The 16298-nt window shown below is 40.4% G+C and overlaps 1 protein-coding gene across 1 annotated transcript; it reads right to left on the bottom strand.

Annotated features, from left to right (window-relative positions):
* Positions 1-2097: 2097 nt before the first annotated feature.
* On the bottom strand, positions 2098-15309 carry tdrd7a (tudor domain containing 7 a). Its single transcript, XM_070919825.1, has 22 exons — positions 15267-15309; positions 14244-14458; positions 13885-14029; positions 13485-13599; positions 13118-13210; positions 12698-12735; positions 11842-11882; positions 11323-11493; positions 9935-10699; positions 9401-9597; positions 8605-8797; positions 8239-8350; positions 7347-7558; positions 6874-7008; positions 6048-6131; positions 5774-5908; positions 5261-5371; positions 4514-4703; positions 4084-4307; positions 3436-3629; positions 2780-2940; positions 2098-2321 (listed from the first exon to the last, which is right to left on the bottom strand). The coding sequence occupies exons 1-22, from the start codon at positions 15307-15309 to the stop codon at positions 2098-2100; spliced, it is 3798 nt and encodes a 1265-aa protein (XP_070775926.1).
* Positions 15310-16298: the final 989 nt, after the last annotated feature.

The raw sequence follows: 16298 nt of genomic DNA, 5'->3' as shown, positions 1-16298 counted from the left end.
TTGTGCTAAGCGAAGCTAACCGGCTGCTAATTGCGGCCTTACATTTAAGGAAAGATGAGGGTGCGATTTTTTTGCTGCAACAGGCGTATTCATTCTTTACATGCACATAGACGCCATTACGTTACAGAAAAGTATATATAAGTTATATATAGTTTTATATCATAGCATATTTCCCAAAACATCAAATTATTCCTTTAAAGTAGGCCCAAAACGTTAATGTACTCCTTCGGCAGAAAAATGACTGATTATGACAAATTTCTTTATTAGGTTGTTAATACTGACGCATCAATGTGTACACAGCATTTTGCTGTTGTTACTCCTGTAAAGTTAGGTAGTTTAGTCCATTGGTTCCCAGCCTATGGGTTGGGCCCCCTCAAAGGGTCACAAGATAAATCTGGGGGGTCGTGAGATGATTAATGGGAGGACAGAAGAAAAAACAAAGTTCTGTTACACAAATTTAATATTTTTATTTTTATTTTATTAAATGAAGCCATCTGAGGCCTTGACAGGAAATGTCTCTTTGATAGAACTGCTAACAACTCTGAGTACTGAAAAAGTAAAAAGTAGGTCTTAAAAAAGAACAAGTAGAAGCTACTTTTATGTAAGGGGTCACAACCCAAAAATGTTGGAAATCACTGGTTTAGTCTTCAACAATGTTATTGTATTTTAGAAGCATGTTTTTTTTAAATGTTAATTCTTAATATGAAAAATAATCAGTAGCTACAGCTGTCAAATAAATGTGGTGGAATAAAAAGTACAATATTTCCCTCTGAAATGTAGTGGAGAATACTTAAGTACAGTGCAGGTCCACAGGTCAAATGTGCCACAGCTGTATGACACCCAGTCATGTCTGCCCTGAACCATGTTCCCCATCTCTACAAATTGGAAAACTAATTTATGCAGCAAATATGACGTGTGATGTCTGTGTGTTCAAGAATGGATATACTCCAGTTGGATTTCCCATTTAGTCTTTCTGACAATTTGAGCTGCTCTCTCAAGATAAGCGACCAGTGAAATTAAGCGTTTGAGGTGACATAGCCTTTGTTATCCTGCCTGGCGGGAAATATCAAAATGAAAGAAAAAAGTGCTTAAAAGAAGGAAGGTCGCACTGTCAAATGAGGTAGCTCATTCTGCCAGGTGCCCGGTATGGAAAACGTAAAATGATCTACCTTCATTTTAAGGACATTTACACTGTTGTAAAACATTTACTCCTGGTAGGTCATACTGAATCGACTTCTACTCGACAGAAGCACTACGCTACAGCCATTTGATGCTTTTTTACCCACCAGACAGAACACACCAATCGGTTGTAGAAGACACTTAAAAGCTCTTTTATTTTACTGGCAGTTCATCCTGAGAAAGCAGCTCACATTGCCAGAACACTGCCAAATAAAACTTTTTAAAAGCTTTCAGTCAAAGTACACCCTCCTTTGGCTACATGTTTTAATAGAACAAATCCTTGTGAACAGCCTTTCATTTTGAATCAACACTAGAAATATTACAACTTATTCTTTTCAGCCAAGTAACAAAAGAATAATATTAAACAAGGTGCTCTCATCAGTGAGGTTATAACAACTACACAGATTAATGCAGTTAAGTCTTTTAAGTTGGATTAATGTAACAACATATATACACAAAACGACGTGCAAAATGAGCCACAGCATTGCATGCATAAGACACAGCAAACAAAAAACTAATTATATGGGGGAATAAAGTCATAGATAACACAACAAACCATGCAACACACAGGTGACTTTACTTGAAGGAACATTTGATGGCCTCCGAGACAAATGTAAAAGTTTCCAGTTTGTAAATAAAAAAAATAAACCTCAACAAAACATCTTCAGTCTCAAGTTGACATGGCCCTTAACTATGACCCACAAATTAAAAGGGCTTCTTTAAAGTCCTTTATTGTGAGAAAGATCCAGAATGCTTAAAATGAACCAAGGGCATAGAAAGTGACTTCTGGCACTTTCTTTAGAAAATGAAAAGAACCAGGAAAAGAGCAGTTGTTGGTTCAAAAATACATTTTAGGAGTTAGACTTGCAGTGACAGTCAGCTTGCTGGTTAATTTCCCAACATGCATGAGAAGACATCCTAGGCAGCCGAAGACAGCTCACCGCCGATGTCGGCCATGATGCTGTGAATCCAAAGGTCCCGGTCCTCCAACACAGTGTCCACCAGGTAAACCGTCAACCTGTGTTCCCACTGCTCACCTTTAATCTCCTGCACGCTCTCCACCAGGGCTACCAGCGCTCTATTCTCCACGTGGTTCCTGAATAACATGGAGGCCTCCTCTGACCACTGGTGCTGTGTCATGCCTGCAGGACGAACGGGAGGAGGCGACAGTAATCAGACTGATAACCCAAGCTGCTTGTGTTATCAAGGTGGACCATCGATTAATGAAAACAACCGGCAGATTAATTGAGAATGACAATAATCGTTCATTGCAGCCCTAGTCAACATTGTAGCAATGTATCATTACAACTAGCTTGGAATTAGTATGGAACCAACACAGGAGGGTCCAGCGAGTGCTTGTTTAATACTGACGAATCAATAAGAATTTAATGACACAATACGCTTTGAGTGAGGCGGATAATGATTGTGGAGTAACCAAAGTTTTAATCTGAGGGCTAAAAAGTAATTACTTAATTCTGAAACTGAACTGAGCTAATCTTAAAATAGCAATTCATTACACTACCCGTCACATATGAAATGACATTGCTTTAATGCATATAAATCAATAAAGCCACTGAAAGAGAATTATGCTCTAACTCACCTGCCAGTTGTGCAGTGATAGCCTGGAAGGGCAGCTGTCGGAATTCCTCTTTCAGAGGCCGGAGGAGAGCAGTGCGGACCAGCTCATGTTTGCCGTGGTCCAACTCATAGACGGACACCAAACCGTTGGCCAGAATCCCCTTCACCTGCACGCGGTGCCAACTAGGTTGAGGCAGGAATCAGTTAAGTCATCAACCATCAGACAATAGTAACCTCTTGTTTTTACATTTTGTTCATCACATCCTCACAGCAGAACAAAATGACAGCTGATCTCCCATAATCAGAGATATAGACGACCAGTTCTAGGGCTGTAATCAAGATAATTCATTAATCCTCATATAACACAGGACTGCTATATAATAATAACATCAACTCCAGATCCTAAAGTATTAGGAAATTAATACTGTTTCAAGAAACATTTTCCCATGTATTTAAATTCATACAGCAGTGCGCCAAGATCCAATGAGATAATCTACTGTCTAAGGAGCCTTTGTGGGCTCACTATGAGATTTCGATCATTTGTTGTTCTTAACTTCTTATGGTCATCATAATGAGTTTACAGAAAGATGACAATATAATGAAATATTGTCCATGATGAAGGAACATGGTTTGATATTTGTCAGGTTTGCATCAGGTGCAAACACATTAACCACCTACTTCTTGTCTATTTTGGCAGCGTAGACCTCTCCTGTCTGGATGTGTGTGGCTGTGTCGGTCTTCCCCGTCTGGTTATAATAGAGGATCATCTCCCCCATCAACACCACCAGCTTATGCAGGTCCTGCCATGGCTGCAGCACAAAGTAACCAGGGTGACAGGCCACTGGCACAAACACATCCATATTCTGACCAGGCTGAAAGAATAGGAGGGGAATGAAGTGTATATTACCACAAGATTTTGTTGAATATGTTTCTATTTGGCTGATAAAGTTCTGAGTTTCGTTTTTTTTTCTATTTCTGCAGGTACAGTTATTCTACCATCAAACTACATGTCAAAAAGTGAGTAGACACTGTCATGGTTGTGATCAATTTTCTGTCAGATTGAACTGTGTCAAGGCTTATTTGCCCTTAAACAGTAAATTGTTCTTCATATTGCTTATACATTATACAGCAGCAACTGTAATACCTTACAGCCTGAATGAATTGCCAGTTTGGACTTTTGATAGTGGAGACATGCAAATATATATGAAATACAACAACTTCCTTATGTCAAATATCCCCCCGGGGATCAATTAAGTATTTCTGATTCTGATTTAGAATTGATCTACCGATCCCTTTTTTGAATAGAAATCTACAAACAAAACAAACAAATGATGAATCATAAGATGAGCCGTTAGAGAAGGTTTGTACTTCTCCACACACCTGGGGGAGCTCCAGTCGGGGAGGCATTGGAAGTGGCTGCATCCCAGTTTTGGTGGTCCTATCTGGAAAAGATGAGTCCTCTGCTCTGTGGAGAGGTCGGGTTGAGGCCTTGACAATGGGGTTTGGGACCGGGCTGCTCAAAGTCAACTTCTCCACTAGAGCACTGAGACCTAGAAATGTGGAAAACACAGGTCCATGCAAGACAAACTAAAAATGTCTTACTGTCCGAATACCTTGACTTCACATCGTAGAACAAACAGAAACTCTTTCACAAAAGGAGCAAAGTTTGACCAGGTGTATACAAATGCTGTTGGTGGGAACCGTCCCAGACACAGAACGGACTTTGTGTTTGATGTCTTGTCTTGTGCAATATTACCTGCATCCACAATGCTGTTACTGCTGGTTATGGTGTTGTTGTTGTTGTTGTTCTGTGTTGTGAGTTTCTGCCACAACTCGGACTGGGCCAGCTGATGGTTGACGCTCTTGTCTAGCTCCTGACTGTCAGCACCGATGAAGAGGTACATATAGACCAACCAGTCCCCTTTGTGCTGGTCTAATTTCAAGATCTAAAATGAGGGAAGAAAGGGAGAAAAACCAAGACACACATATACAAAGTCAGAAAGACCTTGAGGTCAGTGTGATTGTTTCACACTGTCTCTAACTAGGCCTTACTTGTAAGCTTGATTTGCAGTGTTTATATTTGGAATATTTGGAGCTAGTTCAAAACAACTCCTCTAACACTCAGCTTTAAGCAGTCAAGCCTTTACAATAAACATACACTCAGTGGCTATTTTATTAGGTACACCTTTCTAATACAGGGTAGGACCCCCTTTGCCCCCCAGCACAGCCTGAATTCTTCATGGCATGGATTCAACAAGGTGCTGGAAACATTCCTTTGAAATTCTGCTCCATATTGACATGATAGTATGAGACACTTAATACTCCTGTTCCACCACATCCCAACCGTGCTCTACTGGGTTGAGTCCGGTGACTGTGGAGGCCACTGGAGTACACTGAACTCATTGTCATGTAGTTTCCTGCCATAGTTATTGCATGTTTGTCCTGCAGCAGCAATCATTGTATAATTTAGATATGTGTTAAACGTTATGCTACAGTATGTTACCTTCATTTTACAGTCTTCAGAGCCCAGGACGGCCTCCTTCACCCACAGAACAGCGTCTGGGCTCCAGTCCCCCTCTGGAACTGTGACATCAGCCAGGCGACATTTGATAGCCTGAAGAGAGAAAAAACTATGCACCTTTACATGTGCTACAAACATATTATTATTAGACAACCACTTTTATATATATTCACAATATTAACATTTTTAGAAACAATGTTTGTTGATGTGCTAGCCAATGATAAACTTGTTTGACAAAACAGCAATTCACATTTACAGTGTATCAACGATCCTTAGCTTCCTTAGTCTTGGTTTTATACAGTGTCACCTGATGTCAATCAGTGTAATTGTATCACTGCCGAATTTCACAAAATTATTCAGGTTGAATAAACATGCACATTGACAATCTGCCAGGCACTACAGGAGGAAAGGGTGTTTCTCTAGCCATTGGAGTAGTTGAAAATTATGGTGTATGTATCTACTTCCACAAAAGGCGCACAAACACAAACAACTGACCTGTGGTGGGATGATGGTGAAGTCTTTGAGGAAAAGAGCGGGCATCTCTCGGAGATCAGTGATCTCTACAGTTGCTGGGACACCCAAGTCAATGAAGAAGATCTCCATCACTCTGTTGGCGTACATGTTGGTGACCTGAAAACATGAGCAGCAACACGTGAGCGGGTGCCAAAGAAATATAACCTGAAACTGCCTGATCAACAATGAGATATCCCAATATTTTCAATATCCTAATTAATTTGAAGAAAATACATTTGAATGATTCTGTTCTTACCTCCACTCTGGACCACTTTCCTTTGTAGCGGGCTAGACAGAACTTGCCGCTGAACGGTCTGGACACCAGGGACTCAGACGTCCTCTGGGAGGAACAATTACAAAAGACACAACTATAAAGACCTTCTACCTTTCCAGAGTTATGTATGAAATCAAACCCAGCAGCTGTGGGAAACACTGCATTTGTGAAACGGAGAAAACCCTAAACAAGGGAATACCAGTAATAAACAAGAAGAATTTTAAAACCTATTCTGTATCACACCAGGAGCCAATGAAATAATATATTCAGGTTTGCATGTACACGTTAGAAATCAGAGGGATTTTTACTTTACTTAACTCTTATGTAGCCACACTCAGGGATGTCAGCTGCTTTTCATCAGCTATCAACAGCAAAACACCTATTCTGACATCACAGATTGGGATGTGTCATCAATTGCAACATGCTTGAAAGCTCGAAACAGTATTGTGTTTGAGAGTGTGGGTTTATTCTTGCTCTAAATATTTGGATAAAGTCATCCCTGCTTTTATCACATCACCTTTCAATGACTATAAAACCTTGTTTGCCTGCCTCCATCGGCACTAGCTTGGTGTAGATCCCAACTTACAGGTCTGTTTTTATAAAGCTCTTTGAGCTATTGCTTTAAAAAGTGCTATATAATTAAGTGAACTTACTGTAGCTATGATAATTCAAGCGGTAAATTGAAACTTTAAAACAACTTCTCTCTGCATCAAGCAGTACACAGAACAGACACCTGACAACTACACTAGTATTCTATATACTATCACTTTTAAGTGCTAAGGAAAATTGAGGTATTCATGAAGTCTACCTGGGAGGTGAAGATGCCTTCCGTTTCTTCAAGTAACTTGCTGAGTCTTGCAGTTCCTCTGGAGGGCAGCTGGCAGTAGAGGATACCATCTGCATACACATTTGTGACACACACGTTCTGATAGGTAGCATTTACCTACAGGCAACAGAAATATTCATGTTAGATAACACAGGGGGGGTTGATAACACTGAGGACCTCACAATCATGGCTGACAAGCTTCTGCTTTTAATTCAAACTGAATGAAACCCTGCAAATTCTTGATTTACTGTAACACATAACTGGCTACTGTTGGACAACACAGACGAATAGAGCTGAGCTGCGATGTCAAGAGAAATGAAAAATATGAGAAACTGCCCTGCTGCTCTGTAATTGGCTGTGTGTTAAATACACACACACAAACTGCTATTCTAACAGAAGGCTCTCCTTGATCTCATGCGTCACACTATACATGTAGTTAGCACCACCATCCTTACAGTCAGAGGGTTGTTCATGGTCTTGTCCTGCAGAGCCTTCACGCAGATGGAGTTGATGTTGACGTCATCATCCTGCGAAGTGTCATACAGCACTGCCACAGGCATCTCATTCAGTTGACATGGCTCTAGTGTCTCCATTAGCAGGATCTTTCCGACTGCCAACTTGTCCAAGGAGGACAGCACCAGTGGATGGGAGCTGAATGCTTCTAGACCTGGGAGAAGGAAGATAAAGAAGGAGAGGAAGTCAATGGGGTTTTGGTTAGATGCCTGAAATAAGGTCTGTGTTTAAAAAAAGCTCAAGATAGTTTCACGCATTGTTTTACGATATAAAATACGTCAGTAAACAGCCCACCCGAGACTTTTTACATGTCTTAAAAAAGGCACTTGCTAACAAGTGGCTAAATGAGAATACAGAGGTTGTTTGGGACATTAAACGTCTTCATGTTGAACACAGAAACTCATCTACTCACTAGTCCGCCTTTACTGCCTTGTTGTCTTTATACTCTATATCTAGGTACATATCTATATCTATCTATTTTCTCTGACAAGTTGGAAGCTTAGGCGACTATGAAGTAATACGACCGTGATGTAGTTAACTTGTTACTACATCAAGTGTTTTTCATTTGTGAAGATTATCTTGCTGAACCAAACATGTAAGTATCAAAAACTTTTGTTTGCCACAGAGCTTATTTTCTGCAGTAATCCAAAGGAATGGCTTTTTGTTGAGGGAACCAGGGCAATGCTAACTTCTGGGTTGGCCTACATAAATATATCATGCCTGCAGAACTCTTTTAGTGACCCCTGACTTATGTTGTACATCTATCTTTGTGCTTTCACCTACATCAGTTACGTAAAAACAAGTCCTAAAGTAATTTCCTAATCTTCCATGCACCTGCAAGTCTAACATTCGTAGCCTGGAACGGCAGAGAGAGGAAGTCCTGGTGCAGCTCCAGCAGATTACTCCCACTGGTTTCCACAGAGAAGCCATAGTCCACATAGTATACCTGGCAAACAGACAGACAAACAGACAAAAGCTCTTTTGCTGCAGAAACACTGACCTATTCTGTAGCTACCAAATGTCTCCCTCCAACAAACTAAAAATCTCCATAAGTGCTAAAGTGCTAAACAAGTATTCACACTCCTTGAAAGACTTTTGTTTTACAATTCAGGAGTTACAGTGAATGAAATTAAAATTAAAATAAAATATTTTAAAGTGAAAACAACTCGACAACTACAAGTAACTAACTATACGAGTTACCTTGACCTTGTTAGGGGCCATAACCTCCATGACCTGAGCTCTGGCCAGCTCGTCTCCGTCCTCCCCTCTGACTGAAACCAGCTGACCAACTACAGGGTTAGACAGAGGACGGTGGGTGGAGCTTTGGCTGTAGAAGGAGCGCATGGCCTCCTCCATGGCCTCCTGGGCATTGGAGTAGTTCTCACCTACATACCTGAGAGACACACTTTTTTTCAGCTTTTCTCAATCTGTGCATGGTAGTTGTCAAAAACTGTAACCTGAATGTTGCAATAACAACGCAAATCATATTATATTATCATATCAATACAACTTTTTTTTTAACTCAACACTTACAACTGCGCACACACCTCTTAACCTTTTTCTGTCTAAACTAAATAAAGATTCAATTCATAATGAAATGATGTGAAACGTTTAACGCTATTATTGATGGCCATTATCAAAGTCAATGCAGAAACATAGGGCTGGCAGCAGCAACGCTGTCTGTGTGGACACCACACGCCTGCGAGACGCAGCAGTTCAGCGAGGTAGCCATTACGCGGCGCTCACACAGGATGGTGTGACTGAACCGTAAGCAAAGGTCCTACACTCAAGGAAGCTCATTGGTTTAATACATGATGTACATGTCACTTACATCACTCATAAAATTTCCAGACAAAACTTTAAATTATTCTTAAAAGTTTTTATTCATTGGCAGGTGAACCACTCTGTTGTGAGTACCTATGTTAAAAACAATACTGCTTTTAGCTTCAGAGACCATTAATTACGTAAAAGTCTGCAAGAACAATGTGTGTCTCACCTTATAGTAAGAGCATTGCTGCTCTTGGCATCAGTAATCAGCACAGACGGGTACTGCTCCGAGGGAAGAACCAGACAGGGAGGTACCACAGGACCCAGGACCTCCAGACCAGAGGGAAGGGGAAGGCTTCGGCACTGCTGGCTTTCTTGACTGACTGTGTCTTCTGTGCCTGCTCTGCTGGAGTTATACAAGATGGCCTGACCAAAGGAAAGTACATTAATGACAAACACATGGATATAAATATCTAAAGACGAACAGGTAAACAGGAAGGATGTCCCTGAGCTCCCTGAAGAATTAAAGGTGACAGGAGAGAAGAAATTATTATTACAACTGTTGGAAACAATCCCAGTTTTCTGCACAACACTCATCATTCCAACTCATCACTTCTTATCACAAGGTTCACTTGTCACTGGCATGTTACTGGCGAGTTAGCATTAACTGTGAGGATATGGTAACTTTACACTACTACTACGACTTACTTAACTAGTACATTGTATTAACTCTGGTACACGCTGTGCCATCTCATTCACTTACCTTCGTTTTGTCATGTGGTATGGGGTACTCCACAGAACATATATCCAGCAAAAGAGACAAGTTGTCCAGAATATGTTCGGGGAATGGCGTCTTGTACGTGTCCATAAAGAGTTTGGGCAAGGCATGGGCCCACAGCCCATGACTGTACTTGGACAGAAGCTCCTTTATTCTTTCACGCACCTGAGCTGACACAACGGCAGCAGAAGATTTTGAAGGGGCAGAATCGGAGGTAGGGGAGGGAGTGACATTGAGAAGGGATAAAATGCCAGGAGCCAATGGAGAAGCTTTGGTTGATGCAAGGCAAGTCCACGTAGGGACGGAGGGCTGAGTGTTTCGGTTGTGGATGAGGGTAGTTGTAGGCAAGTTGTGACTATACTTACATCTACCATTGGCATTAACTGCAAGATTGACACAGGGGGGCAGCTGAGGAGCAGGAGTTGGGTTGCGGACAGGGCTGCGCAATGTGACTGTAGACAACAGCTTGCCTGAATAGGCAGCAACTGGTTGTGGAGGGAAAACGAAGGTGGGCTTAGCCAAGGGGTTATGGGGGGAAACTCTAGGTTTAGGAGGAGGAGGAGAGGGGAGGGGGCTGGAAGGTTGTTCAGGTGTTGAGGGACATGAAGAAATGGGTGTGGTGATAGGGCTTGAAGTGGGTGATGTTGGAGGGGTGTTTGTGGTGCTACTTCTGAAGACAATAGAAGACTTAGGAGGCAGAGGAGGGTAGATCAGGCGGTCAGCTCGGTGGGTGCTAGAAGGTTTCTCCACCTGTGAAGGCCAGACGAGCCAAAGACAAGAGAGAGAATGAAAAAGATAGAGACATTTGAACTCCTATCCATATCTGTTAAGGCAGAAAAGGAATTATGGATTTAATCGATTTGTCTTTTGTAATAAATAAATATATAGACATTAAGAAAAAAATTATTGTTTAGTTCAAGTATTGCATTTCTGAATGTTGTTGGGGGAAAAAGGTTACAGTGTTTATCTTTTCGTAGTAGTTTATTAGTCAAAGACTTCGTATTATTCGCTTCACTTGTAGCATGGGAAGTTGCAGCAAGACGCACTTCCAAGCATCGTACAATGTCTGATAAAAAACCAAAAGAGTAAAAATATTTAAGTTCTTTAAAAGAGACAAACACCATAAACCTGGTGGCTGAGGTGATATCAGGTATTGAAAAAAACCTCTGATGGAACCTAAAACTGTAGTTGGAAAACATTTTTGCAACTAAAAGTAACTTTATCAACTTGTGTATTTAAATAATATCAGATAATTCCCCCCCTTTAACATTAGACATGTAAGGTTTCACAATAGCTACATTGTTTGATCTGGGGTATAATTTGTATGTGTATGTACACGTACAAATAATAAATTATAAAAGTTACTGACTCACCATACACACGTGAGTCCACTTTTCCAGATCTATGAGCGCCTGAGGGTGGAGCGTCTGACTGAACATTTGACTGTAGACCCCTGATAGTTTTGACATCCACAATCCACTGCAGTATCTCTCCAGGAGCTGAGTTACTCTCCTCTGCACCAGCTCCACGTCATAGAGAGGAGACTGCATGGGGAGATTTAACATGACTGATCACCACAAGTACGTCTCTGTGCTTTTTTGATCGAGTTTAATTTTTTTTAAATCACAATTCAAATAAATAAAATCAAAACACAAAGATAAACTTAGCGCAAAATAAACTAATCAACTAACAAATTAAAAGAGCTGACGGAAAACGACTGCTGTGACGTCAATGACCAGCGTGTTTTAAGAGACTAAATATAAATGGTGACAAGTAGAGCCTGTTCCTCCCTTTGTTATACATAAACACAGAGCAGTATGCAATGCAATTCAAAAGCAGGCTGTCAAGTCATTTGAGTAGAAATCAGAGACAGTAGAAAGGTTTTTCTGTACCTGGGATCGGTTGGGTCTGGAGACCTGTTCACGAGGCTCCTCTGTGATAAATTGTACCAAGGAACAAAGAAAGGTTAGCAAGTGCTGATATCAGCAAACAGTCTGCACCAGGCTGATTCGGCATGTTGTTAGTTAATGTGGTTTGGATTAACAGATTTTTGTTTTGGCAGTGTTGTGGCAATGTTGATATTATACACTGGTCTGCGATTACTTCCCCAGCTGTGTCTTTTACTCCCCTTCGGAAAACCTGACATGACAACTAAGCTGATCTGCTGGATTATTATTGGAGCCAATATATATATTTTTCAAATTGATCACTATCAGCTCTATAAAGCACAATTCATTTCTGATCCTTCGTTTATTGTGATTCTGGGTCCGCCAGCTGTTGAAAAACCCCACTGCGCTGGCTATATTGTCATATGGGGTACTCAACGTACATTATCTAAATGGTTCTGGATTAATTTAAATATAATTTAAAAATAGATCCACTTTAGCCCATGTGTGAATTGTGCTGTTGTATTATGTAAGAATATATAACACAATAAATATTGGACGGGGACTCTGTGTCGCCAGATTCACAACACTGGCAGATTTCTTTGTGTGGAAATGCATTTCAAAGAGCAGCCTGAGTGGTTTATTAATATGCAGTTGTTGGTTATGAATTCAGTGCTGGTTGCTGCCATCCAACCAACAAAAAAGATTCTCAAAGGATGAAAAAGATGGACATCTGAAACAAGAAGAGGGTCAGTAATAAATAATCCAAATATTGGAACCCTGATTTTAGTGAAACACTGAAAGGGAATCCATTAAATATTGTGAAATTGATGAGGATAGACACCATGAAGGTCCCACATACCTCTGGGCTTCTGGCAGTTTTCTAAGCACTTGTTTTTCCTGTTGGAAACATGGCAGATGTTTAAGCATGATGTGTATTCAACACAAACAACCTGCGGTAGTTCTTAATACAATAATAAGTGGTCCTAGTGGGCCATGCTAAAATGTCAAAACATTTTCTGCTGGTTTTATGTCATACATGACATAAACTACGAACTGAGAGCAGTGGGCAGGAGGACTGAAAGTTCTATACCACTGCTAATGCATTAAAATAATTGCCCATGAGCAATATTTCAGAATTAAGTACTATTACAAAGTGGTGTTAGTATGCTAACTTTATATTTATAGAGTTATGATTCACACACTCAAAATGTCTGATTGCCAGAAATTATAGAAGAACCAGGTTTAGCTGCATAAGGTTGGTCCACATGTGTATGTTCACCTGTCAGGCACATCACATTGTTTTGCAGCACGTTGAGAAGCCGGTTGTCTGTGTTGGACAGGGGTGATGGAGCTCAACCTTTGGTCCGACTGCCTGATGTTTGGGGAGGACACAAGCAAGTCTATTAGTTTTGGAAGTTACTTAAGGTGAAGCACATACCGAAGAATATATTCCATAACATTCTTCATAGCAAGAGTGACAGACAATGTAAATTACAGAAGCCAAACACAAACCAAAACCAAAACATAAAAAAAAAAACCTGACAACAACTGTGGTGGCTGGGATAGTATTTCTATAGTGTTGTCAGTTAAATGTGCAGCTACTGGTCATCGTTTCTTGATGAAACAGTAATGCAGATATTGTTTACCTGTAGTCTCCTGAGGCGCTGAAGCCTCTGCAGCCCCCGTGGGTCCGAGCACGGTTTGCTGGCCAGTTAGAAGCACCACCAGCTGAGGGCTGACGGAGAGAGGACCTTGGCCTCACTAAAAGCATGGAAAGGGAGATAATGAAAGATGAGGAATCATCAATGAGGATTTTGAGGGTTTATGTCCCCACCTCTCATCCATACACATACACTCATATAACACAATTAACCTGATGCCTCTTCACTACCTTGAATTAGTTTTTAAAGACTTCATAAAGTGGGAAACAAACAAACTTTGATCCTAGGATGGGGACTCTTTAAAATGTGTTGCTGCTCTCTTAATATGAAGAGATTTGCAGAGATGGAGCCCTGATGTAAGAAACAAAGATGTTGTGTCTCCTACCATTGAGCATGTATGGGTTGGAAGGTTTGAATCTCATCCTGCAGTTGACGACTTGGGAGTGACCAGATTTCTTTGAGCTCTTTTGCTTGGCCACCAGCTCAGCAATGTGGGCTGTCTCTTCACACACTGCAGCAAAGCATTTCAACTGCAGAGCAGATTTATTGTATCATTTATTCATTTATAAATTCACAAAGTGCTATGTAAGTCTGCACACACAGATTTAGCTAAATTTGATGAACTACAAAAACTCAGTTATGTGCTAATGCTAGCTGGCCTAAGGCAGTAGTATAGGTATGCAAAAACAGACCACACCAAGTCAGACACCAAGTTAATTCAAAATAAACTAAAACAACCCTTACCTCACCCATGCGGTACTCCAGACGGACCACAGAAGGGATGCTCCGGAGGAAGTCTTCCAGTTTTGAGTAGCCCAGCTTCTTCAGCGGGACGCTCTCTCCGCACAGTGACCGGTACTCTGATTGGAGGCTGGTAATAGACACACCGGCTTTACTGGACTGAAGCACAGATCTCAACATTTTTTTGATGGACTCGGTATCCGACATCCTGGTAAATACTGCAACAGAAACAACACAGAAATGTAAATCAGTGGGATTAGAAATGCACAAATACATTAGAAACATCTGAGGGAATAACTGACTTAATCAATCACAAGGGGATGTGTGTCATAATTTTTAGCCCCCGAAAAGTATGTCTCCAAAGCTCAGTGTCATTGTTTTATTGTTATTGATTAAGCCCAGCCTTTCAGAGCTACGATTCTCCTGACTTTTGAAGACACCAAGAGACAAAAGAAACAGGACATCTAGTGTAGTGCTTCCACATTCTTTGGGTGTTTGTGGGGGTACTTTACAGTTTTGAGTTCAGTAAATACAAATGAGAGCTTGACATTGTTTAGTCAATTTAAAAGCATATAGAAAGGAGCAATCTGGCAGCATTTATTACACAATGCAAGCCGTGATGGCCAAAAACGTGTGTTTTCAATACTAGTTATTGAAAAACTACTTAACCACGCTTCACCTTATTCTCTCTTCAAAAACGGTCTCTAATTATATTTTAATCTAATCCCGATTGGTGAATTTCACAATGATAAATAACGAAACATAATGTGTTCATGTTTTCTTTATTTGCGAAAGCACATAATACACGGAGTGTAGCATCTATTTGTTTTGCTTTTGGTAGTTAACGTTATCAATTACAGAGTTCGTCTTCAAGTTAACAAAACAAACTGTGGGGGAAAACTAACGTTAGCTAGCTAACGTTAACCCGAACCGCCACGACGTCCTCTACAGTTAGTTATGTCTCAAGCTTAATTAAAGATTCTCAAGCAACAAATGTATGGTTTCCGGCAGTATAAGGCAAGACACCGGAGATTAGTCTGTCTAAAAGTTTTGAGCGTCTATTTCCCATTTTGTATCAAGTTGGCCTTATCACTGCAGCGTGAAACCTTGGAGATCCATTATCGGACACTATTCAGTCTCCACGGAGACGAACGTCAAAGAACGTCTAGCTTCAAATTGCCTGGGAACGGCTAACGGCTAACGATCAGTTAGCCGTTAGCCGTTAGCTGTAAAACAAAGTTTGTTATTTCGGCCCACAATTTTCCTTTTACAAACCAACAACAAATATGTGTATGCAAGGTGTAGTTGTATTAGCTCAAATTTAATGACAAATGAACATGTTTCCATTTTTACATTACCTGTAAATTTAACTAGCTCGGTTAGCCAAACTACAGTAGAGTCTTCTGTCGCCGCTTTCAAAATTACGTGCACGTTCACGTCCACAAGTTCAAAAGGTCACTGCTGGTTCGTTATTTTAGTCTGAATTTAGCTGGTTGTATTATGTCGAACTCATATGTTCCTCAAATCTATCTAATAAACATTTAACTAACTAAATGCATCACTAATTTAGAGAACTGTCCCTGGATGTTTTTTTCTATATGACCAAAATATGCTGCTTTTAAGTGCTGTCGGAATTTTTTATTTTTAAGTGAAGCGCACCATAAATACCTTGCAGTATAAAGTGAATTCGTTTTTATTTCCAGCCAAAGCACTTGCTTGTGCAACAAAGCCATATTTACAACTTTCAAATACAAAGTAGAAGCTTACACAATTGTTGTTGTTTTTTTACTTAATGTATGCAGAGCTCTATTCGTTGCATGATCACAGTGAACTTTAAATCATTGAGAATGTACAACAGCTATGCATAAACATTTATAACCAGTTAGATTTTATAACACAAACCAAGAATGACAAGCAGATTAGCTGTGTAGTGTAGCCTACATGATTCTTTGTAGAATAGATGCTACAGAGGTTATTGTGACAATGTACAAAGGTTCACAGTTAACCTGAACTGTCTCTGTATACTGTACAGCAGTTCAAAATTGACTTAAATTATTG

The sequence above is a fragment of the Enoplosus armatus genome, chromosome 2, assembly GCF_043641665.1.
Source record: "Enoplosus armatus isolate fEnoArm2 chromosome 2, fEnoArm2.hap1, whole genome shotgun sequence".
NCBI lineage: Eukaryota > Metazoa > Chordata > Actinopteri > Centrarchiformes > Enoplosidae > Enoplosus > Enoplosus armatus.
This window is presented reverse-complemented; position numbering and strand designations above follow the sequence as displayed.

What these genes read in the sequence shown, in the direction of transcription:
- tdrd7a (XM_070919825.1), bottom strand. Translation starts at nt 15,309, where the DNA reads ATGGGAAATAGACGCTCAAAACTTTTAGACAGACTAATCTCCG. An exon ending in GAAAGTGGTCCAGAGTGGAG is followed by an intron (nt 5,909 to 6,047) that starts GTAAGAACAGAA and finishes TCATGTTTTCAG; the next exon opens with GTCACCAACATGTACGCCAA. An exon ending in GCTGCCAAAATAGACAAGAA is followed by an intron (nt 2,941 to 3,435) that starts GTAGGTGGTTAA and finishes GCCTCAACCTAG; the next exon opens with TTGGCACCGCGTGCAGGTGA.